This window comes from Hyposmocoma kahamanoa, unplaced genomic scaffold (genome assembly GCF_003589595.1).
Source record: "Hyposmocoma kahamanoa isolate Upper Pololo Valley unplaced genomic scaffold, ASM358959v1 220, whole genome shotgun sequence".
NCBI classification, from domain to species: Eukaryota; Metazoa; Arthropoda; class Insecta; order Lepidoptera; family Cosmopterigidae; genus Hyposmocoma; species Hyposmocoma kahamanoa.
Genome location: NW_020653740.1, coordinates 6,684,527 through 6,712,126, shown reverse-complemented (window position 1 = coordinate 6,712,126; position 27,600 = coordinate 6,684,527). Strand labels below are relative to the sequence as shown.

The following is a 27,600-nucleotide window of genomic DNA, read 5'->3' as shown; positions in this document are numbered from 1 at the left end:
TGTATAGATGTTTTCTAAGAACATTTATTTTTGTAATTATTTTGCAATTAATAAACTATTTTAGTAAGATTGATTGTCTCATTTGAATACTTCACCTATTTTTGAACTAAAAAAAGTAAATGAAATTCCTTATATATTATACAGAACTTTATATTTCTAAAAACAAAATAAACATTTCACAAACATAACTAATTTGTGTGGAAAAAATAATCGGTCGTGTAACATAGTGACTAACTGTAACATGTGAATAAGGGAAAGAAAGAGCCCATTTGTCTGAAATATTCCCATAGCTTATGTACTATTTTCATTCTGAAGTGATTTTTTTCTTGAGTTTTCTTTAATATTGTTCATTGTTACGTAGAAGGTAAAATATGTTATTTGTTTTAGAATAACAAATAAAAATCCTACCTAAAACAAAAAAATTAACAAAATAAATTAAGTATTCGTTAGGACGACACTGAAATACAACATACACACTGTTTGGCAATTAACTGGATATGGAAAAAATGTGACACTATCTTTTGATTCTAAACTGCATTGTCTTGAAATTTGTAGCACGGGACATGGTTTCACTCTTAATTTAGATTATCGCGCACAAAACTTAACTCACATTAAACACAAGACTAACTTAATATAAAAGTGTAAAACGTCACAAATGCTTCATAGTGAAAAGAGAAACCACCTCCAATATCACAATTTATAATACTACGTATTCAGTCAAATGATTTCTCTAAACACGCTAAAACATATTTAAAAGATAAGATTAAACAAAAGTTAATATTAACGGCAAATAAAGAAGTATAAGTATCATCACAAAAGGTATTGCTTTGCAATAAAGTCCAATGCGATTTTTATAATACAAAATAAGGAAAATCACATTTTATTCACTCTTTCACTGATTCAATTGCGGATTTATTTACATCTTTTTCAGGTGAGTTGACTCTTACAGCGATTTCTTCTTCTACCTTTTCTGTGACTGTCTGGTCCGATACTAGTTCTTTTTTAGGTGTTTCTAAATCTTTCACCGTTGAATCCTCGTCTTTCATTGGCGACATTTTATCATGATCGCTTGTGTAACCTGTGTCGGTGTTAAAAGAATCTTTAGAATCATCTCGATCTGGGGTTTTTATGGTATCGTGAGAATTTTCGAGAGTTTCCGATGATAGATTTTTATCCGGTGAAATTGGTGTCTCATCTTTTGCATCTTCTAAAATGTCGTCACTAGAATTATCAGCTTTACTATCAAACGACTTGTTTTCAATGACAGTGTTACTGCTCTCCACACTTTCATTGAGTTCCGGTTGTGATGTATTCAGTTCTTCATTAGCACTTTCATAATGGTCGGGTTCTTCGTTTTCAGTGTCTTTCTCAGAGGGGGTAGCAGTAACTTCTGCTTTTTCAATAGATGTCTCAAGGACAGATGATTTTGGTTCATGGTCTCCACTGACTAAATTGCACGCTTCTTCAGTGGCACTGTTCGTGTCAACAGAGATGGGAGCCTCTGTAATATCAGAAGATTTTTCGACCTCGACATTAGCTTCAATGGTTTCCGGTTCAGTTGGTGGGGTAGAATCAACGTCTGTTTTTGTAACTTGTTCAGTAATTAGTTTCTCAACTTGCTCAGTAATTAGTTGCTGAACAGTGGAATCTGAAATAGGCTCACCAGATTCATTTGCGACTTGCTCAGATGTTTCATCTGAGGTTATAATTGACACAACATCTTTCCCGTTTAAGTATAATTTAACAAGTGCTGGTTCTTTAGTACTATCTAAAAATTCTATTTGGAATGTAGAGGAAGAATCAGCAGCCAAATCATCTAGTTTCGCTTTGGCACTCTCTTTGACAGTGTTGTCCTCCAAGCCTGCAAAGCGGCAGCACTTAGCTGCTGGTTCTATGGCGATTAGGTCTTCAGGGAGTTGTCTAAATTCCTGGGCTTTAGCTTTATTACCATAATCAATGAATAAAACATGATAGCCGACATCACAAAATTCTAATATTTTCGATCTATACCATTGTTCGTCGTCCTCCCAAAACGCGGCACACAGTGACCCAACTTTCAGTTCCATTGCAGATTCAAAATCTGCTGCGCCGCTTAGCCTGTCTATGATCTTATCTACATCAGCCACATTGTCGTCAAGTTGCACGTAAAATTCATCGACAGAATTCACGTAACAGATTTTCCCGCTGCTGAGTAAGTCTTGACCAACAGGTGTTGGTCTTTCGGTAGATGGATGGTCTTCACAAAGGCACACCAATTCCTCAGTTACAGATTTGCCATCAAGATGTAACTCCACAATGGAGATGTCGCCAGACGCAATGAACTGAACATTAAAAATAGTTGCACCTTCAGCTGCCAATTCGTTAAATTTGATTTCAGATTTGCGCGACCAAGATTTGACGTCGCGTGGTTTTTGTAAGGCACATTTTCTGGATAAAGCAGGTTTCATTTTGAGCTCACTTGGAAGGCTTCGTAACTCATTCGCGATGGATGCGTTACCGTAGTCCATGAATAAGACTTCTGTGCCTTCGGATCCGTCTACTATAACTTGCGCTCTATACCAGGCGCCATCTTCTGGGTATTTTGCTGCGCATATTACACCCTCCTCTTTTTCTGTAAGTTCGGGGAAGTTTTCTGCGTCAACCATGGCACTTTCCATCGCTTGTAGTTCAGGCGCCGCTGATTCTAATTGGATCCAAAATTCAGATGGCGAGTTAATATGACTAGCAAAGCAGGACGGCAAATCCCCACATTCAGTTTCTTCTGTTTTCGTAGCATGTCCTTCTGATACCAATTTGTCTGTGATATTCTGACCATTTACAAAAATATCTACGTAAGTCGTGACATCTTTCAGAACTATCAAAGCATCAACAGGCAATGATAAGTCGCCGACGAGTTGAGTGAAATATTCCGAAGCAGATTCGGACCATTCGCCTGTGCCTGTCGGAACAGCATTGACGCTCGACTTCAATGCGTAGCTTTCAATTTCTTTCAAATGGTTAGGTATTGTCTTAATTAAACCGGGCTGATTATCCAAGACATCTGTGTTGCCGTAATCTGTAAAGCGAACGGTAGTGATATCAGAGTCTGAGTCCAGTATTACAGCACGGTACCACTGGTCATCAGCAAGGTATTTAGCGATACACAATGTGCCCATATCACGATTTTCAATATCTGGGTAGTTGCCAGCGTTGGCTTGTAATTCTGCTTGAATTTCTTCGATTGTGTCAACTTTATCAGCCATTTGTAGCCAGAAGTGGCCTGGTGTATCAATGTGGCTGATATAAACTTGAGTCGATCCTGGTGGTAAGGAAAGTGGTTCTTCAACAGAAGCTTCAACCTTTTGGTCTTCGTTGGAGCCTACCTGAGGCGTGGCTAACTTTTCGTTGACCAGCTTCATGGCAAGATCAACGCCATCTAAGTGCAAGCTGGCGAGCCACCCGTCAGAGCCTAAAGCAAGTGTCACCTGGACTTCTTTATCCGTAGTCCATTCCATGAGTTTCGTCAGTGTATTATCCTGCAAAGCTACAAGGCCCAGTCCGGCAACGAGCGCCAGGGAGCACGTTTCATAAAACGTGAGGTCAAGTTGTTTCACAGAGTCTTTGGCGACGCTTTCAGAGTTACCATAATCTGAGAACTGCACTTTGACCTCACTTTCTTCTACACTGAGAATAGTAGCTCGGTACCAGTTGCCGTCTGATGATTTGGCTGCACATAGTGCGTCTACTTCGAAAGTAGACATGGCTTCTGGAGTACCTGCGAATTGAAATACCCGTATTAGACTATAGGATTAATTTGACATCACAAAATACGAGTCAATTCCTGTTTTAGGTTTCATACCTTCTTCATAGAATTGGAACAAGCTCTCTAAAAGTTGAGCAAGTCTGTCGCTATCAGTAGACTTTTGCAAGTAAATCTCGTTTAGGTCCTCAGAGTGTGAGATGTACGCCATTCCGAAGTTGTAATTGAAGACAGCGCGAGTGCACAGCGGGACAACTTCATCGTACGCGCCTTCGTCCGGTTCGAATATAGCTATCTTTTTTCCTGTTGCGACGTCGTAAAGGGTTGACATCAAGCTGAAATAATTAGGTTATTTACATTACCAACTATCGCTTGCTTTGACGGTGAAGTGAATGACATGTGAATTAACCCTATGGGAGTAGTGGTTAATGGATGACCTTAACACCCCTTTCCTTCACGCCAGGGGGACAAGTACAGGTTGGCGTGTACAGTAATGTAGACAATACGAGAGCAAATGTAGATAATTCTTTTAAATTTTTATTGAATTGATATTCAATTATTTTTAGTAAAATTACTCCACTAGTTTGTTATAAGTATTAATACAAAGATCGAACAGTCAGAAAAAATTCCTTCGATCCGGCCGGATTCGAACCGACGTCTTCTAGCATAGCGTGCCAAACGCTATACCAACTAAGCCACGGAACGAACCAGCAGAACTCACGAATTTTTTTATGTGCTTATTGTCGTGTCATGTATTTGGTTTTTCAACGACTTTTAGTCGTAGCGCCATCTATGAGAAATCGATGAAAGTTTTAACACCCAGTTAGATACCTTCACAAAGTTTCGTTCCGTGTCTTAGTTGTTATAACGTCTGGCACGGTATGCTAGAAGACGTCGGTCCGAATCCGGCCGGATCGAACGAATTTTTTCTGAGTGTTCGATCTTTGTATTAATACTCATAACAAACTATAGTCCATTTGTTTAGGTACTTAACTAAATGTAAACAATCTTGATACATCTTTTTATTGAAACACATGCTTTACAAATCAATAGGTATAAAAATAGGCATGCAATTTCATATGAAGCTAAGTATTTGTATTTTGTATTTGAAGGTAAGGGAAAATCATTTTATAAATGTATATTTCATTAAATAGACATCTCAAGATTGTTTACATTTATTTAAGTACCTAAACAGATGGACTATAGTGGAGTAATTTCACTAAAAGTAATTAAATATCATTTCAACAAAAATTTAAAATACAGTGAATAGCGACATCGGTGATAAAACTTTCATAGATTTCTCATAGATCGCCATCTACATCGACTAAAAAGTCGTTGGAAAACCAAATACAAAGAGACGACAACAAGCACAAAGAAAAATTCATGAGGTCCGCTGGGTCGTTCCGTGGCTTAGTTGGTATAGCGTCTGTCACGGTACGCTAGAAGACGTCGGTTCGAATCCGGCTGGATTTAAGGAATTTTTTCTGACTGTTCGATCTTTGTATTAATACTTTTAGATAATTCTTTTTTATATTTTGTTATAAAATATTTTATAAAAATTACCTTATTCCTTCAACATAATTTATGTAGATAATGAATTTGTTATTCAAGAGACATTGTTTCATTTTTTCGAGCGTCATCAGCGTGTTAGATTCTGCGGTGTAGTTGTTTAAAGAACATTCCAGTGATTGGTAATAGTACACGCTTAACTCCGTTGGCAGGATCATTAGCTGAAATATGATTATTAATGTAAGTATGTCTGTTTTCAAATATTAATGACTTACTACTATTTATAATGTATACTTATTCATTTTAGAATAAAATTATTCTTAAACACACGAAAATTTTATTTACCGTTTTGTACTTCAAATTATTCATTATGACCATTACATGTGAATTATCACATTGTGAAATAAATATATTATAGAAATAACATTAATGAAGTTACTAACATTAGCGACAGGCGTAGTAATTGTAAAGCCGTAATCTGGAAGTACAGCACGTACATTCTGCGTGTCAGATACGTCTTCCAAGATGGCGCGGTATATCTTGTCTTCGTGCTTCACTGTGCAGTGCACGCCTTCCATCAGACTCTCTGGCGCTAAAGGTGTTAACTGTGAATTCGGAAAGTAGCATTCTTAGTTCATCAAACACATTTTTTTTTGCTAATCGTTGATAGTAGCATATTGAAACGGATGAGATAATGTAGAAAAATAGAGATGAATTTCGTTCTAAAATGGAAGAATTGCGCTGAGGATCGTAAATTTGATAGAAGTCACTAACATGAATAGCTAATATTTCTTGACTATGTAACAGTTTCGTTTATCATTATTACATACTTTTAAAAACATTGTGATTGGCGCCTGCCACCGCCAGACCACATTTCATCTTACGTAGACTAAAACAATCTAGAATGATCTCTGTGACAGTTCATAAAAATCTACACAATGTAACCTTGTAACAACGTGCACTAATTTACGTACTCCATAAACTATTTTTGTAAGCCATTTAAAAGGAAATGAATAGCCTTTGTTTAAGTAAATATACTAAAGTAAAATTAACGCCAAATCAATATTTATTTGTAAGAAATGAGCGGAAAAACATTTCCTTTTTTTTAAATTATAGTACATTTCAATAGGGATGAGTTCTGTGACACTTCTAATATGAGGATACAGAGAATTTATTTATTATCGTAAAATAAATGTTGTCTTGTTTAAGTGTACATTTTTTTGATTGGCAATTTATTGTTTAACTGTTTAATTTTATTTCATAAGATTCTCCTAAAAAGTATTTATAATATTAATAGTATCCACGTTTATAATTAGTAGTACTTTTTACCTGAAATACAGGAATTTCCTAGTTCAGGTACTTGTGTTATTTTTACATTAAATCGCATAAGTAGTCTTTAGTTTTCTCTGTACATTATGTTACTGAATAAACAATTTTATTTATTTATTTATTTATTTTAATTTTTACGTTGCACGCAATACGATTTATAACTAATCTGTTAACCAGGTTACAAAAATAAATATCAAATTTGTTATAATGTACCAAAATCAAACAATATTTGTTGTAGATGTACTTTTAAGTCAAATTTGTGGTATATTATGTAGATAGAAAATGAAATAACAAATATAAGTTACCCCAACTGCTTCATGCGTAAAACGGATTATTTGTCCATAGAGACTTACACCATAGAATCGATAAATCGAATCGGCTTTTGTATCACTCGCGTCAATAAGAGGCATTAACATACCTTGTTAGAGGGTTTTATGTTGTTTTTTAACTTTGCGTGATCTTTTTGGAGTAATTTTTCAAATTCCGTTTCGTTTGTGTTGATTTTATGCTTTATTGTTGACTTTTTGTTTGGTTGTGTAGTTTTTAGGGATAGACACAACATAAATTACCCTAAGTACTTAATGTGTAAAACGAAAAATTTATCCACAGATATATACACCATTACTTTGTCATTACTTGTTCTTAAATTATTTTCTGTAAATCGATTCTCTCTTCGTTACAAATTATCTCGATAAGATATTTATATCGATTTTTTTCCATGCGATTTTACATCACTACATCTCTGAAACTTCAAATTTCAAACGTCACCGGAATCATTCCTATTGAAATGGACTATAATTTAAAATAATTTTTTTGCGACAATGTGCAAAGGTTACTTCATTACACTGCATTTGCTAGAGATGAAGTATATCGAGTTGCCAAGTACCAAGAGCTATATCGATAAACAGGTTTCGAAAATGTAATTAAGTGTATAGTGCGGGTATTCATTCTCAAAGTATGAATTTTAATCGTAGGTAATGAATTAACATATCAATGTTACGACTTTTTGATACGATAAATGATCCCTTAAAATTGCATTGGAATTATAGTGGAGTGTTTTATGCCTTCAATATAATACAAAACACTTCACTAGTCTATATATCATTCAGAATGCGTCAGAAAAATAAAACTATATGAGACAAACTTTCTTCGAAAATCAAATACATTAACCTTTACCTTATCCCTATGATAAACGTCAAATGAAATGTCACGGGGATCATCCTAGTTTACGTTTAGTATAGAAGTTTACTTACCTTAGATGTATCAAAGCTAGCAATGGCCTTTTCGACCAACTCCGCTTTGTCCAAATCAAGTTGTACATAGAATTTCTCATAGGATTCGACGTGGGTCACTTTGCAGAGAATCTGTTGGCCCACTATGATTGTTAGGTCGATCGCCTCATCTGGAACAATGAGTTTTTAGTGCTACCAATCGGATTGAAAATAAAAAAGCAATAATGTAAAAACAGCAACCTTTCAACGCTACAGACGACTGATGCTCAGACATGACAGCGAGCTGTTTCTCAATCAACGTGTCAGCGACGTTGACGCCATTATTCCACAGTGAGACCTTCCAATGAGACTCGACGTACTCTTGGAACACGCACTGATACCGCGGAGCGTTGAAACAAAGATCCACATCAGGGCTGGCTTTCCACTCGCCATCTTTAGGCGCCACTCCAAGTAAAGAACAATGGACAGCCATTTTCGGCAAATCCATAAGCTGCCTATCCAATTGCCATATATCTTTGGCATCCACCAGTTGCTTATTGCCGAAATCCACGTATCGAACGATGAATTTGGAAAACGGCTGCACTGATACCACTGTAGCTCTGTACAAAACTCCATCAGCAGGGTATCGCGCTAGCACAGAAGCACCAACGGGCACTATTCCAGTATATGACTTGACTCCTTTGTAGAGTTCTGGTATTATATGCATCATGTCGACGAATTTCTGTTGTAACGATAAGATTTGCGTGTAGAAACTTTCTGGAGATATTATCCAGGTAACGGAAACCTCGTGTTGTGCCCCGTTTTCGATTGTTGGTTCCTGGAATTCTGATTCCAATGGAACAGGGTCCGATAGTTCTTTATACTGAACTTGTGTGAACTTGCTTCGGCTTTTGTATGGCGGGGCGCGTCCGGCGCTGCCACCACCTTCTTGAGAGCGGAAGTTTGTCTCCGATTTCTTATCACTGTCCGACCCGAAAGATCGTTCAGCCCGTTCTCTAGGGGTGAAGTTGCTTTTTGTCCTGTCTCCTCGTTCCCGGTTATTGTCCCGAAATTCTCGCTTCTGGAAATTCTCTTTGTCTCCCCAGTTGTCCCGCCTGTCGCCGCGGTTGTCTCTGCGGTCTGGACGACCGCTCCTGTTGCCCCATTCGTCATTCCGCTTATATTCGCCATCACTGGGCTGATTGGATTTGTTGTCGCTGTAAATTGTAAAAGTCCTATATAACACGAGGTACTAAAATACTAAATGATGGAAAAATATACAATGAATTGATATAGAAAATATGTAAGTATTATAAGAAACTTTTAACAACAATATGATATGAGTTTGTGCAAGACAGTATGTTATTTATAACAAATCAGTGAATACAGAAATTGACTGATATATTATAGTGTGTTCCTTCACTGACCGATACTGATTTATCGTGCCGATTTTATCGATTATCGATTCGGTTTAATGTTGTCACAGCTATACACAATCCTGAGTTCTAATCACTTATTTAAATGAATCTTATGTGTGGCAGGAAGCAGCTAGACTTAGCTATTGTGGCATGTTTTATCAAATCATCAGTCCCCTAGAGTTCTTAGGTATACGCGATTGTTGCATTGAAAATGAAATCATTTTTTTTTTCGGATCTATTCTGACTCAGTCAGTCACCATGAGAGACCATGGGATCTGTAAAGAGCCCGAAACGTTACTTGGTTTGAAAAAACAAATATACGTGACTTAGATCCGAAAATATAGTTATATCCAATCAGTCCTCTCATCAACAAGGTTTTTTTCTATCTTTTTACGGTTCTTTAATGTCAATAAATTATTCTGTTTTAGCAGAAACTGACATTATGCGGAATCTTAGATGTAAATAATACGCAAACGAATAGCTTACGATTTTATGACTACATGGTATATATACTAAATAAATAAATATTTGGAGCATTTCCGGTCTATCGAAAACCGCCTCACACCTTTTTTGTTGTTAGGTATCGATCAGTGAAAAAATGCCTAAAATGATGTTTAATTCAGAAGAAACAAAACACGCCACACCAAGCAAACAAATGAAGACGAGCCAAACAACCAAAAAAAACGGACCAATCAAGTGAGCGAAAGTGTGAATCATCCAGCGCTGAAATGGAAATATCAACATAAAAAAATCCTTGAAACCGTGCATCGGGAACGTATGTAATAAAAAACACGAGAAAAAGAGCTCGCATTGTATAGAGAACAGTCGATATATTATGTAGTGCAGCAAACTAAGCGTGAAAAGCAAATAGGGCGAGGAAACCAGTGCATCGCTGATTCGACTATTAATGCTTAATTATCATGTACGAGTACATAGTAATTGTTGCTCGCGTGTTATATTGATAACCTAGTTGCTAACTTGTAATTTAGGTATGCTATAATTGTTTAATTTTATATTTTTATTAACATGAGCAAAAATGTAATTTACAATATTACAACTTTTGTAAATTATATGTTAGGTATCGTGACTGAACGTTACTATCATAATCGACCCGTTATACCTCCCACTGCTGGGCAGGGGTCTCATTCAAGGAGCGGTTGGAAATCTCGCATGTCTTCCAAGGATTTCATCACAATGTTTTCCTTCAGAGGTAAACTACGAAATATTCACGAATGTACGTAACTCACAAATTTCAAGTCATAGGTACATGCCGCCACAAAGATTCGAACCGTCGACTGCTCTTCATGGGGTCACATATCGCCTCATTTTCACATTAATCTCTATAACTTACAAAATGGACGAAAATAAATTATTTATAAACATGAAATCCTGAATCGAAATATGTAAAAACTTTTTCCCACCAAAATTGTAAGTTAGGTCAATTCATGCTAAAGAGGACGACATATTTATAACATACGATACAGATAAAACTTGTCAATTCAAATATGTCATCAACAGATAAAACTATTTTCGACATCTACATGGCGTAATCGTAATAGATAAAATAGATGAATACATGTTACAAGAAATAAATCACAAATACTAACAAATAGCATCACAGTGTAGTCAAAATAAAAGAGGGGTCGTAGCCGAAAGAGAAAACGGTTGCTTCTTAATTGGGCTTCTAACACAAGTAAATTTTACTTACAAGTAGCCCCAACATCGGACATTGTAAAATTATTATCTAGTGAATAAATGAATTTTGAATTGAATTGAATTTGAATTGAGAAGTTGGCGGTTTGAATCTCTGTCGCCAAAGATTGAGAAGAAGAAAGAGAAGGTAAAACATCGTGATGAACAAACTAGGGAATTCCCTGTACTATGAATACCAGAGCAATGAAATTCCAAAAGTAATTTTCTATATTTTAAGGGTCCACTGAAAATCAGCATCACAGTTTTTACTCGGCTGTGACATTAGTTGAGTGGATCCTTTTACATACGCCACAGCCGCACACAAAAATTATTTGACTGTTTAAAATTTGATATGTTTGGTGCATTTTTTATTTTATTTTGTTTTGCATTGTTTTTTTTTTATTACTTTCTATATATTTTTGTGTTCTGGCCATTGAATTACAAATAAATGGACGACGGGTCTAATACAAAAACCACGAAAAAAATGTCCCAAGTCAACCTATTCGAAATTTAAATTGTAATGTCATCGCAGTATCGCGCTGACAGTCGAACAAATGAAGACCAAAGCGGAGTTTGGCGCTCTGTATACGATTTTAGCGCCTTACAAGTGCGGACACTTTTTAGCGCGGACCCGACGTCCATATAATTGTAAGTCAATGGTTCTGGCGTTGTAATAAATGAATTCTATTCTATTGGTCTCACTGAGACCCGAATTGGTAAGCATTGATTATTTATTTTACACTTGTTTGTGTGATTAAACTCTACTGTTCATTCGTAAGGATGATTCTCCCGAGAAGTATGTGCAAGAAACTGTAGGGGTTGCTCTTTGTTAATAAACAATTGCACACATTTATCATTTACAATATTTATTTCAAGTTCAAGACTACCTGCAAGAGCTAAACGGGTCAGCAGTGGGATTTATAATAGGTTGATGATCATGATAAAATAAAAGCATTAATAAGGTCCATCTAGCTAAGCCGAAACACCACCACGGTACCGTTTCAATCGATCCTGGATAGAGTAGCCCTTGTGAATGTTCTGTGTGTCCAAGGAAGCGGCCTCGGCCGCCTGCTTTAGACGCTTGCCGACTCCGCTCGAGTCTTTGCCTTTCCAGTTAGGGCGAGTGCCTTGATGTTCTCTAGGTTTTCTTCTGTTAAACCATTGGTTATTGTCATTTTTTAGCTTCTCTACGTTTAAGGCCAATAACGCTGGACGTTATTTTGGAAGATTTTAAACGCTAGATTGTTGGGACGACGAAATTAGAGTATTGGATAATTCCATAAGATATGGAGAAACAAAGGTTTGTTGCCAAAAAAATGACTCGTTTTAAAGGAATTCAAACTTCTTTTTAAAGAGCTTCCTTGTCATAACTAACGCATTTTCGTAACTTGCCGACATATTTGCTCAACAAAAAAAACTTTATTTTTATATTTTGTTTGAAAAATGTCAATTACGCTGCTTAATAATAAAACTGAAACTAAATAAGATATAAAAACCCTTTAGGGTGGGTTGAAGATCACATAACGCAGATTCCAGATAATAAGATGTTATAAACGCAATTTCGCTAAAAATGTCGAATACGTTAGTTATGATATGGGCATAATTTCACAATCAATTCACATTCCTCATGGAAGAATGGCATAAGTGAAGTTTCGTCAAAAATGTTCATTGCTCCATTGGATACAGAAAAATAACCTAATAATGAAAAATATAACCTACATCCTCTTAAATTCTTGTAACTCTATCGATTAATATGGCGACAGAGTTACAAGAATTGAGGAGGATGAAAGTTATATTTTTCTGTATGCAATGGAGCAATGAATATTTTTGACGTAAATTCACTTATGCCATACTTCCTAGAGAATGCGATTTTTTTTTTATTTCATATACAAATACCTACTGCATTATTAGTACCTGTTCAAGAATTAAGTGTAATGGAAGTTCTATGTACCTATTGTTGTCCCGGTTATTGTCCCGATTGTCTCTGAAGTTTGACCTTGGTGGGGGTTGTGAGACAGTGGACTCTTCCCATTCATCATCGCAGGCGGCCACTGCTGGCGCTCCAGGAGGGTTCTCTCTTGGTTTTGGTCCTCCACGCCTAATGAATATAATAGAATGATACAATCCGTGTTTGCTGTACAATTATTATTATTATTAAAAAAACCTATTCTGTAGGGTCCCTACTAAATTGGACAATGAGTAACATTGCATGACCGACATTTTTAACCAGCGCTCTGCAAAGTTTTATTGACATAGTAGGTACATCGATATTTCGGGGAAGAAAGGGCGACAATGTCTATTTTTTTTTTATAAAAAATGAGCTATCAATAGCTAGTTAATAGTTGGGTAAATTTTCAAGCAGAAAAATTGTTAATCGCCATTAAAATGAATTTTCACGTCTAGTTATAATCATGACTTTTTTTATGAAAAACCACAAACTCAAAAGTTCGTGGAATGCCATCTATTTGCCAAGTTTGATTGAAATCGGTTACCAGAAAGTGTAAAAACCCAGATTCATACTCTAGTTTACAATTTTTAGAGGTGGAATATTTTCTTCAAATTTAAATGGGACTAATACGGAGTTGCCCTGTTTCCTACAAAAAAAAGAATCATCAAAATCGGTTCACAAATAATAGTAAACTAATAGTAGTAAACTTCTTGTATTGCATGAAACAATCTATGACAATTAAATGGGTAATTTTGAGGTTAGTTTTCTCTACATAATGTTGGTGGCAATTTTTATTAATTAAATTTATTAAAAAAAATTTTAAACATTATCACGAAGTATTACATAATATTCGAGTGTAGTATCGTGAAATATTATTTAAAATTTTATGATAATATACTCGAATACTTATATAATAAAAATCGCCACCGAAATTAGATAGAGAAAACTAACCTGAAGATTACCCAATAACACTTGCAGTGGTAATTACTGACTCTTGCTACCGACTTTCATAATTCTTAATATCGTCTGCTTAATTAAAGATAAAACCACAGAAGTGACATTTTCCACAAAAAATCTTCAAATTATGAACATATTGTTAGAAAATCACCATCTTTCTGCTGATAAAACTGTTATTAAGTTTATAGCTTTTTTGTTATTAAATTTCACTTATTAAATACATACAAATTAAAGACTTTTTGTTTAAAATGTCACTTATATAGTTGTACCTTTAAACAGACGATATCTAGATTACAACACAAAATAAATATTTCTGTAACTACCTTTCGCCTCTATCAGATCGTGGGTCGGGTCTGCCGGCAAACTTGTCGCTATGCCGACCTGGCCCCGATCGCTCGAAAGGTTCCTTATTTTCTCTGTCAACACATACACAACACTTCAATACACATTCCTTTTGTAACGCTAGTTCAATATACTTCTTATTATAATAATGATTTATAACTAATACCTTCGATGTCTATGCATGTTACAGTTCTAAATCACAGTTAAAAGTGTAATTTTCTCGTCAGATTGAGTTCAAAGACCCCATGAAGGCCAGAGCAACCATGACTCAGAGCAGCACTATTATTATGCTTTTTGTGCGAACAAAAAAATTGAGCATTGGATTTAGTGAGCGTGATATCGTTTGGAATCTCATTCTTAATCTATGATTGACAGTGTATTTTAAGAGCACGAAATATTTGAGGCTCGTGTGTAATAATAATAAAATGTATTTGTTTCGTACATGTCGCACACAAAACGAAATACTGTCGTAACTCAAAATTGTGGAAAAAAAAACTAAATGGAACGCAATACACATATTCGTTTATAAATGGATAATTAAGTATTATGTATAAATAAAAATAATGACATTATTGTCAATAAGATCCATTCAGTATTTCTTTTATTGAATTTTCATATTGTGTTTTCTCAATATCACAATTTTGAGTTATGACAGTGTTTGGTTTCATGTGCGAAGTACAAAACAGGGTCACACTATTAGGTACAATACATTTCAAGGTAGTACAAAAATATGAGATTTCAGCCTTTAAACTAGTATCTCAGGAATCAAGCCTTGCTCCTAACAATTTTGATCCGAAAATTGTCTCCACTAGTTAGAACACAGTCAACTTTCTCACCAAAATATTTAATGTTCAATAAACGCATTAGAGGAATAAAAATCACGCGTATGAATGCAATAACAGCGAACAGCTCTATGGCGATAATTCTTTCACCATATTAAAATATGGTAACAAGTAACGGTATCAATAAAGCAACTCTCTTTTAGTAATGCATGACGGAAATGGAAACATAGGGGGCTATTTCAATTTAATGAAAAAAATCAAATTAGGAATTCAAAGAGGCATGTTAGGCGCGTAGAAGGTGGTGGTCGCTAGTATCTGCCTACCTCAGTGAAAGGTACGCGTGATGGTACATATGTAAGTAATATTAAAAAATTTTAAAAGGTATTGGCTATTCTCCTTTTAACTTCGACAAAGGCAAAAGTTTTTTTAGTTAAAAAAATGTTATAGCTTAGTTGTCATCGTCTAAAAAATTCCTCTAAGCTCTTATTTTTATGTACATAAAAATGTACATAAAATTAAATGAAGTGATTCGGATCCAGGCAATATTATTCCTATGATCAGTGAACATTATAATGAAAATATCGCACTCAAATTTAGCGGTATATACATTAACATATAATAATAACATACCGATAAATGTATGTCGGGTCCGCACTAAAAAGTGTCCGAGCTGTACACGAGTATATTAAATGAGCATAGTCTGTGCAACCGGGATTTTTAAAGCAATACTTTAAAAATCCCGGTTTCGTTTTTTGACATAAGTTGGACTATTGTTAAGTGAGAAAGACGGTTATCAATTATTTAATTAAATATTCGACAAAAAAAAACTTAATATTTAATTACCTCATTCCATCGAGTATATAACCAGAAAATACTCAATGCCGCATTCATATAAAAATTTTCCGCTTTATTTGAAAAAATCATATCTTTCGTTATATTTTTATCTGCCTGCGTGGCCGAACGGTTCTATGCTGGACCGCCACGCAGAGGTTCCAGGTTCGATACCCGGGCCGGGAGAAATAATCGTATGGCCTACATTTGTTTCTCTCGTGGAGTTTGGGTGTAATTTGTGGTTGTCTATGTGTGTGTCCATGGCACTAGCGACACAGGGTTTCCCTAGTAGTTTCCCGGGGCAATGTTGAGTGTGTGCGTTATCATTTTTTAAAGGTGCGGTGAGCGTAAAACTCAGAAAAATTACATACCTCTTGACTACTGAGCAGGAGTTCGTAATTCGTAATCGTCCACGTGTGAATACAAATATTTGAATTCAGAGTGAAATTTATTGGCGTAGAATTACAATTACTAGCTTTTGTAAAAAAACTAACGACTCTCTGGTGTACGAAAGGAGCCTCTCCGCACGACATATCATATTCTTTCTTGTGTGTCTGACGCATCCTGGGCAACAATCGGTGAGTACCTAACGCCGATTGGCAAATTCTTTCACCACGATGGTAAGCATTATGGAGTATGCCATCGATGCGATAAAAAGAACAAATCGACACTGTGACCTGTATTTTGTTCGTGTTTAAAATAATACAATAATAATGTATCACATTCAAATTCGTTTATTCACTTCAAATAGGCCTATGTACCTCTGGATAGGTGGCTTCTCACGTTGCGTGGTTTTGTGTTTCGCACCGTACCAACGTGCCGTGGGAAGAGTGTAGCCGGCGCGGACTCGCTTTTAAGGGCTGGGTCGGATCCGCCATGTGACGATAACATGAGTTGCAGTTGAGCCCCTTGTGAAAGAGTTCGACCAGGGAAGTACCTTACCTTACCAATTTCTGCCGCCAAGAAGTAATGTGAGCATTACTGCGTTTCGGTTTTGAACGGTAAAAGTGCTGGTGAAATTACAGGCACATGGGACTTTTGAACTTGTGTCAGGGTAATGGGCGCAGTGGCAGTGCCCTTCAGATCTTTAAGATTTAAAGCTCTGGGCGGCACTGCAACTGTTAATAACAGGAGTGTCGCGTACTACCAGGCGTACGACTTATTCGTCTCGTTACTTGGTTTAAAAAAAAAGGCCTAAAGGCGCCGCGGGAAGCATAGCAGCTCAAACCAGAGTCGAACTCGCGACTCACACCCGAGTCACTACTGGCGTGTGATACGGCGCTGCGCGAGATGTCTCTGGTAATCATACACCATGTGCAGCCACCTTAAGTTTTTGCCACATCAATCACTTGGAAGGTTTAGCAAATCAGGTTCTATGATTTGAATACAAGATATATTGCCTGCAAGTTTACTATTTATAACTTAAAATTTTTTTTTATTGCGTCATTTATCTTGTAGGGGGCGTGTCAGAGACGAATACTTATAGAATACTTGCCGTAGACCAGTTTACATTGTATAGGTATCAGTGGCGAGGCGGCCACATAACACGATTCCCACCGGCTTGCCTAAAAGTTCCGTGTATTACCAAAAAATTGTACTGAACAGCGCGCATACCCCACCACTTTAAAAACATATCCAAAATATTCACTATTAAACGCTTAGGTAATAACTTGTCCCGATGCATCTCAACCAATCAGCGCGAGGTAATCCGGTGGACCTACGAGTTCTATTTCATTCATGAAATTTACGCGCTTCCATCAAAACACACGCACATATTAGCAAAAATCCGCTATAAAACATCTAAAGAAATGGCGGCCGAGAAGCCGAAATTAATCGGCTTCTAGTCAAATAGCGTCCACGTAAATTTACACCTTATTCCAACAAACTATTGTTTAATTTGTTTTAATCTCAGAATCGTTGCCAGATGTAAAATTTTCTTAAAATAATATAACAAAATTAATATAATAATATTAATTTCGTTATATTAATATAATGGCAAATTTATACAAAATATGGTTAATTTCCATTTTGTAAATCTTAACGATAAATAGTGTTACATGTGTATCTATATCTATTTGGGTGTTTCTTTCTAATAGGGCTACGTAAAGAATGTATGTACAAGGTAATTAGTAGGTAATTAAAATAGCAACACTTAGCATTCATAAGTTTGTTTGTCTGTGGTTTGTTTACTAACAAACTTTCGTATTGAAACTGGCTGCATAAAATGTAGTAAATTACCTTAAAAACTATAGTTATTTTATGTGCAGAATAAGTTAACATGTGAAATGAAGTGAACTGCTAATAAGTGTTGCATTTAAGTGTCGTCAAGGCGCCTTTTTAACGGGAAAAGAAATTTTTGTTAAAGTAAGTTTAATGACAAACTTAATGACAAAAAACAAGTACTAGTTGTATTTATAGACTACAGTAAAGCATTTGATACAATTAGACATGATGTGCTCATTGAGAGACTGGATGACTGCGGTGTGAGAGGCTCTCTGCTTGGTTGGTGCAAAGATTATCTTAGACAACGCTCCTACTGTGTAAAAGTAGGCGAAACTTTGAGTGACAGAATGTGGGCCAACTATGCCACGGCACAGGGTTCAGTTCTTGGACCCTTGCAATATTTGACATATGTTAATAACGTCACTAATGTGATAAGGAAATGTGAAATATATCAATTCGCTGGTGACACGTGCCTTGTATCTGCTCACAATGATCTTGATGAAGCTCTTAAAAATTTACAAACAGATTTCACTAGCTTAATGGAATGGTCACATGACTCTGGTTTGGTGTTTAATGCCAATAAGACTAAGCTTGTGTATGTGAGTTCATCACAAAATCGGAAAACAAGTATAGAACTTAAACTCATTGCACATGAACACAAGTGTCTACACTCATTAAACAAAACTTGACGATCATGCACATGCCCTTGTATAGCACTAGTGTATAGTCAAATTTATCTAGGACTTGTAGTAGATAATCGCATGAAATGGACAGAACACATAGATACGGTTTGTAATAAATTAAAATCTATTCTTGCGAAATTTACAATAATAAAAAATAAAGTACCTTACCCTACTTTGCGCAACCTGTACATATCACTCGGGGAATCGATCATCGGATATGGTCTTACCAGCTACGGCCGAACTTGCAAAAGTCACCTCGATAAAATTTCCGATATGCAATGAAGAATATTAAAAACTATAGTACCCGCTAAAATTAAATTGAAATACAAGGACGATTACCGCGATCTGTTCCATCACTGTAAATTACTCCCTATACATGAAAAATTAAAATACATGCTACTAGTTGAACACTTTTTTGATAAAAGTTTACAAACTACCTACAGTGGTGAAATAAAGACGCGAAATGTCTATAATAATAAATTGAAGATACCGCCTTATCGAAATAATTATGGTAAAAATAGTTTAAAACATATAATACCTTGTTTAATCAACGAAATTCCTGAAGAAATAAAAGTATCATTAAATTATAAAAATATCAAACCTAGATTAAAAAAGTACTTTTTAGAAAAAAATACGTAATAATATATATAATAATGATAATGTATATTAAAAGTAATTATATTAATATGCAATAAATATTATACTATTCAACTTTAATTAACAATATTATGCATACTAACTCCATATAATACTTACGAAAAAGTTTTTATTACACTTATTTTTTTATTGTATTATATTATATTATACTACAATTAGTATATTATATCCGTGTTCAACAGCAGGATGTACAAAATTTTAAGTTTATTGACACCCTATATTACCGAACTCACGCACACCACGAAATGTCAACACGAAGGAGTACGAACGCGCACACTACACATAGAAATATTTTTGTACGACGAATGAGCGGTATACAGAAAAACTTAGTTAAGTTTATGTTATACTGGAATGTTTTGTTTTTTAATACTTTTAAATGTAATAAATACAATAAATAAAAAATAAAAAAAGGGTTTTTTGTGTCTTCATAAAGTTAAAGCTTCGGCTTTACCAAAGAAAATTTTCACGCCTCGCCACTGATAGGTATGTTATATTATATATGTATATACAATTGAATAAATACCTTGTGTACGCATATTGTAATAATCAGCGAGCTGAATAGGCAAGATAAACTTCCTAAACACTATAGAGTTGATAATACCTCACCCTGGAATCTTAAGATTAGTCTATTTTGTTCTACATTTTTCCTGTGTAACTAGTTACTACACAGTAGTGAATTTAGAAGTTTCCTAATTGTAAGTAAAAATTAATTCTGCCCGATACCGAATATATATGCCACTCAATTTAAAAAAAAATGTTACTTGTGCTTTTCTTTCTTCCAAGGGCAGAACTATTCTGCCATCCGCTGACAAAAACGCGGCTAAGAGTAAAAATATTTTTTGAGATGTCACAAAAAACCATAACACAGTTTTAGACAATTGAAAATGTTTAATGATATTTCAGCTATAGATCGTTCCGATAAGTCGAACACATTAACTAGTTTTAACTGTTTTTAAAAGATAATTTTTTGCTCTATGTTTTGCTATATAGAACGGATATTTGACCATTTGTCACTAAACCACGTTTTAGTTAGTGGACGGCAGCATTTTGTTTTCAATTTTATGCCTTTTATTTTTCATTATTCTGATATTTCAGAGGGAGGTACTACCCATTCTATGTATCGTACTTGAAGTTTAGGTAAATATACTCAGCGTATATTCCTGGCAATAATACAAAAAAAATAGGCGCCTTGACGTCAAGTTGCGGACACTGGCCCGTGACACCAAGTACCAGTACAATAGATAAAAAAATCAGGGCAATTTTCAATTAATTCGATTTCTCGACAGGCGTTAACTGCACGAATTTAACTTACAATTGCAGCATTTCTTTTTTGTTGATTTTAAAGAATAGTGGTTCAAACGAGATTAGATCATTAGTCTTATTACATAGCTAGAACCACTATTCTTTAAATGCATAGATGTATCCAATATTGTGCTAAATTTTATAGTTAATAAGATACCAAACTGTCTTTTGGTTAAAACAATAAGTAAACAACATCGGCCCGGTATACGATCCGTCGGCTTTGCGTGTCAGGTACGCCTCAATAACTTTTTATCATCTTCGTGATGAATTACATGTTTTTGAGAGAGGCCGCTATTTTTTTTTAGAGAGACGCTGCTGGTTTTTTGAGAGAGACCGCTATTTTATAAAGACATTACAAGGGGTACAGTGATGAGGGCGTGGTGGATATGTTAGATGAATAACTGTACTCGCTGTAAGCAATTACAGCAAAATAAGCCACTAGAAAGTGGGCAAAATTGATCTTGTCAAACCATTACCGAAAAACAGCATGTACAGATTAAGACTAAGTAATTTTAGTTGTTTGTTGATAAATATAATGTCTTTTTATGTTATTCCACAACTGTCACATTTCATTTTCATCGAATTAAGTAGCAGTAGAGCTCCTCGTGAAAGAGTTCGTCCAGGGTAGAACTGCCACCTTACTTATTTCTGCCGCCAAGCAGTAATGTCAGCATTACTGTGTTCCAGTTTTGAAGGGTAAGGGTGCTGGAGAAATTACAGGCACATGAGACTTGTCAACTTATGTCTCAAGGCGACGGGCCCAGTGGCAGTACCCCTCAGATCTTTGCGATTTAAAGGTCTGAGGGGCATTGCAACTATTATGGACAGGCGTGTAGCTTACAATTAGGCGCACGACTTGTCTCTGTCCCGTGACTTAATATTATAAAAAAAACCATTTACGTTCTCCATGTACATACAAGAAATTCAGTAAACCTGAAATATGACAACAGGTTATTTAACTGACCTGCTTCGGAAACTACTTCCTCTCTGCCCAAAATCATCAGCGCCATCACGCGGTGGCCGGCGATCGTCTTTGAAGCTCTTCTCCCGTCGGAAACTCTTTTTGCGGCTATCCTCACTGCCTTCTGGTGAGCTGAACGACTCTGGCGCTTCTTTGCGCACTGGGGTCGTTGCTTTTGGCTAACAGAGAAATGAACAGTATTAAATTTTTTAAATCCTCATTTTTGCTGAAAAGCACCAAAACTTTAATGTTATTTTTACTAACATACTTAGTCCCTGAGTCGGTTTTGGTACACTCAATGTTGGGTGGTTTCAATCGGTTTTGTCAGAGCCCACATGTAGTGCCGCGAAGATTTTGTATATAATTGTTTGATTAGGTAGTATTTTCATTAATTTGTTTAGATTTTATCAATATAGTGTTTTCTAATGAAGCTAAAATTTAGAATAGTTTAAAGTAAATAGTTTAAAAAAAAAGTAAAAATGTATGTAACACATTTGTGGATTCTGTTTTCTGAAATAAAGATACTTATAAAAATAAAAACCATATATGAACCACGGATTTATATATTTCATAAACTGGATCGCGTTCTTCGATATACCAATATTACAAATTTACACCTTATTGGGTTATGTTAAAGTTTAATTTAAGTAAAAGTAAAAAACAGAGCCACGTGAGATAGCTCGAAGTAGTGGTCTGTCCTTGGCTAACAAGTTGGCAACGCTAAATAAAATCATCTTAGGTAGTGTCTAGTCCATTATCTTTTCAAAGTTTTGCTTAAATAATATTAGGTTAAAGGTAATATGCTTTTACTGTGATAATACAAAAAAAATATCAACAATAAAACCTTCTATTATGAAGTAGCATATCAAATAAATATACTATTTTGTATTCCCACCATTTCGGCCACATTTACTGGAAAAATTAAAAAGTTACAAACAATATGGCTGGCTGAAACAAGAATAAACACCCTATTAGAAACAGATGCATTACTACTTTGAAGCCTCTCACTCGGCTCGTTTTATTAACGTAGTGCGCGGTCCAGTTTAATACACAAATCCGTGATATGAACAGATTTTAACACGACGTTAATGCTATGATTGGACGAGGCGGGCAAAATGTGCTTGTATGCCATCGTAGACGGAAAACTCTACAGCAAAAAGTTGCGATGGAGACGTAATAAAAAGATTCGACCGTATTTAAGCTGATGGTTGTGCTCAATCATAAACAAAAACTTAAGCAGAATAATTAAATTTAAAATTGCGAAACAAAATGTCCACTCCCCGATGAAAAATTTGTAAAAATTTTAATGCAATGTTTCTCGCAAAAGCAAAATTTTTTTCGCGCATTATAACCAGTAAATAAGAATTCTACAGTTACAAAGACACAGCTAGTCTAGTAATAGATACGCATAATCAAATTTAATTTAATCAACTTGTAACGGCAGGTTTTTTTGGTGACATTTTCAAAATCATAGATTAGTTCGCCTTTTCGTAACAAAGATAACCTAATCGTGTATCATGCGAATAATTCTGACACGTAAAGAGTCAAGAGTACAATAATCAAAATTAAATGCTTCAGATAATCAAGTATCAAACTTAATTCCGTCACTAACCCAAAATTAAATATATTGAAATGTAGACATTTCAAATTATCAAGTTTAAACTCAAGTTATTTTGCCATTTAAGATTTTGTTCAACTACTATTGGTGCCGGCTGAACAAATTGTATTATCAAATGAAAGTTTTTAAGTGTGCATATAAAATTTATAGATGCATCATTCAGCAATAACAAAAAATAATGCACGCGAATGAATACAATCGCGTGTTGCTCAGATACCACCTTTTATGTTCCATTTACACATTGTATATGTTTTATCTAGATGTAAAAGATATAGATGATTGGTCTCATAAATAATTGGCAATTTCTCCCAGTGCCTGTCTTCAGCATTTGTTGGGTAACTTTTACTATCCAATCAATAAAAATGTAGCCTAATTATTTATTTTAATTTAGATTTTTTTACATATTCAGTAACATATAAAACTTAATTAAATTTAATAGTAAATAAAAAGGAAAAAAGTCAACATTGACCATGGGACCTATGAAGGCCCAAAACATTGGTTTGTTTGAAAAAATCAATTTTAAAATGATTTAAATCTGGAAACATAGTTTCAATTCCTATGTGTAACAAGTGCGAAAACCTAAGAATTCCATATTAAATAAAATTTTTAAAAACTCCCGTTTTCAAAATGCCACAGACAGACATACAAATACACAGACAAATGCTTCAAAACACCTGTCTTTTTGCGTAGGGAGTTAAAAAGGAAATCATTCATTGCAGAAAAAAGCAGGACAGCAAGCTGATTTTTTTTTTCTTCAAATATGCAATACAATGAAATGATCCATACATGAAATCAGTTTCATCAACTCAGGTTGATCAACACTAAAAAAATAATAATCAATTTTATTAATTTTTATCGACAATTCACACTTGACCAAAAAATTTACTACACCACAATTGTTATCACAAAAAAGAGTTAACGGTTCCTAAGACAGTTTATTTGTATGTCCTATAGTTACGGATTTCGCAATAGGGTCCCATTTCAAAAAACACACTCTATACAGGCAGTGTCGATAGCAACATTTTTTTTTTCTGTCTGAAGGTGTTTAGCATCACGAATTCTTTTGTATTCCACAATATTGTTGAAGCGTATTATTGCCCCCTGTATTGGTGTGTTACAGCGATTCTGGATTTTCGTGATATTAGGCTAGTATTAAAGTCAAACACCAATTGAATATGGTAAAGAGACACAAAATTTAATAGGCAACATGAGTCAAACATGCAGTAATTACTATTGTACTATATTGCAGTTAAGTATGGATTAGCAAACAGGGTCTGTGTTGTAGAAACTCGATCCTCTTATTACAAAATATAGTGCCTTCAGAACAGTTACAAATTGTTTTCTAAGACTGAGTTCAGATCACAATTACTGAACACAATTTTTATTCGTAATTAGCAGCAATTCAATCTTCCTTAAGTTTATTATGTGCTTTATATATCTATAATACGTTTCTTTGTAAATCTAATGAAGTACTTTCACAAATTCAAATACTTCAGGTACTTATTCCCATTGTAGATGGACCCATATTTCAGTAGGTGTGGGGTAAAAGAAATGAAGTCCACATTTTAGAACTTAAATGTTTTTACAAACATTGCTTTAGAATAGTAACAATAACGGAATCGTAAAAGCATTAATTTTTATCATCATTAGTAGTAAAAAAAAACTGTTTGGTACTTAAGGTTCTTTAACTCTCATTTACAGATATGTTTCCTTGGACTTGGTCGACAATGGAACATATGAGGAAGTGTCGGCGGATCAGCGTCCATGTCCAGTATGACAGCAGTGTGAGTAGCAGCACATTGTTCAAAGTAATTTATTTATGTATTGTTTACTTTTCATGTTAAGTTTTTAGTTTTATTCCCTACCTACTTTTAATTTTTACTTTCTTGTTAACTATAAAAGTGTTTATTTATGTGTTGTTAGCCATGAATAAGTCTTTTTATTCTTAATCCATTTTTTCAAAATTACAATTCTATTTAATATATTTTCTACCTTCATTGAATATTTTGCTGTTTGAATTTTGAGATCTAAATAAAAATCAAAGATAAAAATTAGACTTCTAATTACCTCAATGTTGCTTCTAGGTTGTGAGAGTTGAGTCATTCTCCTGGCCACATCAAGAGGGGGATTGACTGTGTCGTCCACCAAGGATACCAACATTGTGTCATTGGATAATACACCAACAATATTAGCCATCAAGGTTTTCTCCAGAGCAAGCATTTCTAGCTGATTAGAGGTCTTACTTTCTACTGGTTTGCTTTCATATCCCTGATATAACAAAAACAATATGTAAAGACCTATGTATATTAACTTTCTTATTAATAAAAAAAATAGTAGATACACTTACTTTTAAGGCACATTTCAAGGCTTGAGCAGGCAGTCTCATCAATTCTGGTGTAATAGTCCTCAAATCTGACACATCAACTTCTTGTTCATTGCCATAGTCAACATAGGCAACAATTATTTTATTCCGTCTAGTGTCTATGACTCGTGCGCGGTACCAGTTGGTGTCATCAGGGAACCGCGCACAGCATGCCGCACCCATTGGTAATTCACCAGGAGATGAGCTACTCTCACAGTGTGCCTTCACTGCCTCCATCACAGCATTCAATTTGTCTATGTTCTCAGACAATTGGACAAAAAAATTCACACAACTGTCTACGTAAGAAACCAAGACTGACTTCTTGCTTCCCAGTGGCAGCATCTCCAACCACTTAAACTGCAGTTTGTCTTTCATATTTGCAAGAAGCAGATCTAACACATTCTTGTTGTCCATGTACAACTCTCCATATTGTATTAGTGGAGGCCCCTCTGGTGCCACCACCCTCAGGGTTAGAACTTTTCCATTCACAAGTTGCTTAAACGCCTCATTCAAATGAGGACCCTTCTCCAGTTTCTTCACTCCAGACAGACAGAATCTCATGGCAAAAACATTTGGTTTTACAAATTCTTCAGGGATATCAAAAATGTCATAGTACGAAACCATTTCTGTGTCCCCAAAGTCCACAAAGAACAGTTTGCATTGTGATCCAGACAGGTTCATTACTATGGCTCTGCAAATTATCCTGTCTCCCGACATTCTTCCAAGGCACACTGTCCCTATCATTGGAGGCTCAGCAAGACTACTATGTGGTCTTCTGTTTATATCATCCATCATATCTTGAAGCTTCTTGGCATCAGTCACCAGCTGAACAGCAAATAATTCAGGTCCTTCTTCAGCAAATGAGACAAAGACTTTGTGTTGGGAACCCACTTCTAAAAGTCTGCTCTTGTAAGTAGTTGATTTTTTAGGAGAAGGTGGCTTATTTACACTTACTGGAGTTAAAGGAGGTGGTGTGCCTGGTAATTGTGCAGGATGGGCTGGGGGCACTTGTTGAGGCTGACGACTAGGTTTGAGATTCACTGGATTTCTGGATGCTTTGTTGACTAGCAGCCTTTGGCTGATCAAGGAAGGTGGAGGCACACTTCCATTAAATGGCAATGAGACATTCTGTTGTAAACGCATAGCTGATGCAGGATTAGATGGAAAATTCTGGTTGATCAAAAATGGTACATGTTCTAAATAAGACGACTCACTTCCATAATTAGGCTGCCAATTTGAAACCTGTTGATTCTCCCCAGATAACTGCATCAGTAAAACCTCCTGTTTTGCTAGAGGTATTGCAATGAAAAATCTGTTTGCCACAAGATGTGACGAGAGATCAGTACCTTTGAACTGAATGGAAATTACAGGCAAAGTTCGAGTGGTAGCCTCAATAGTTGCAGGGTACTCAGAATAACAAAGCTGGCTTTGTAGTTTCAGCAGAAGTGGTTCTTCCCATCTGCCTGAAGGGTGCATAACTCGAGACAAATAGTAGTCGGAGGCTTGGCCCCGCAGCTGCAGGAACAACGGGTCATAGTTGTCCAGGAATCTGATAGTGCTCAATGAAATGATGTCTTTGTTCCCAAAGTCGATAAAGTGCACTCCAACTTGGCCAGTGGCGAGATTAGCCGTGTTTATGATCTTGGCTCTGTAGTAAACGCCGTCTTTGTATTTGGCGGCACAAATAATGCCTTCGTGAATAGCTGCCGGATGGACAGCACCGATCCCTTTTTCCAAGTTTTCGTTCGCTGTCTTGAATAAACTTTCTATCATTAAACATGATGGCTGATCTAGCTGTCCACTGATCTTCAGAAAATGACCCTCGCCATCAACATGGGTCACGTAGAGGCGAAAAGATCTTGAAATTTCATTTGGCAAAGCCATTGAGGTAACTTTTTAAAGTCGTCAAAATGGTAAGAAAAAGCCAATATCAACTCACATAACTTTTATCCAAAGGAAATGTTCTCTACCACGAACTTCTACTAAACTTATTTATAAAAGAATGCCGCTTTCTTTTCCGTGTTTTCAGCAAACAT

At 35.6% G+C, this 27,600-nt stretch overlaps 1 protein-coding gene across 3 annotated transcripts; it reads right to left on the bottom strand.

Annotated features, from left to right (window-relative positions):
• Positions 1-198: 198 nt before the first annotated feature.
• On the bottom strand, positions 199-27,600 carry LOC113228028 (maternal protein tudor-like). Of its 3 annotated transcripts, none has more exons than XM_026461166.1 (12): positions 25,550-27,600; positions 25,270-25,470; positions 21,588-21,763; positions 14,127-14,219; positions 12,850-12,996; positions 11,896-12,048; positions 8,050-9,005; positions 7,831-7,979; positions 5,692-5,853; positions 5,303-5,469; positions 3,839-4,074; positions 199-3,754 (listed from the first exon to the last, which is right to left on the bottom strand). In XM_026461166.1, the coding sequence occupies exons 1-12, from the start codon at positions 27,446-27,448 to the stop codon at positions 885-887; spliced, it is 7,209 nt and encodes a 2,402-aa protein (XP_026316951.1). In that variant the 5' UTR covers positions 27,449-27,600; the 3' UTR covers positions 199-884. The 3 variants fall into 3 exon arrangements, with proteins under 3 accessions (XP_026316951.1, XP_026316952.1, XP_026316953.1); XM_026461168.1 differs by having other exon boundaries at positions 203-3,754; positions 25,270-25,440; positions 26,862-26,990; XM_026461167.1 differs by lacking the exon at positions 11,896-12,048.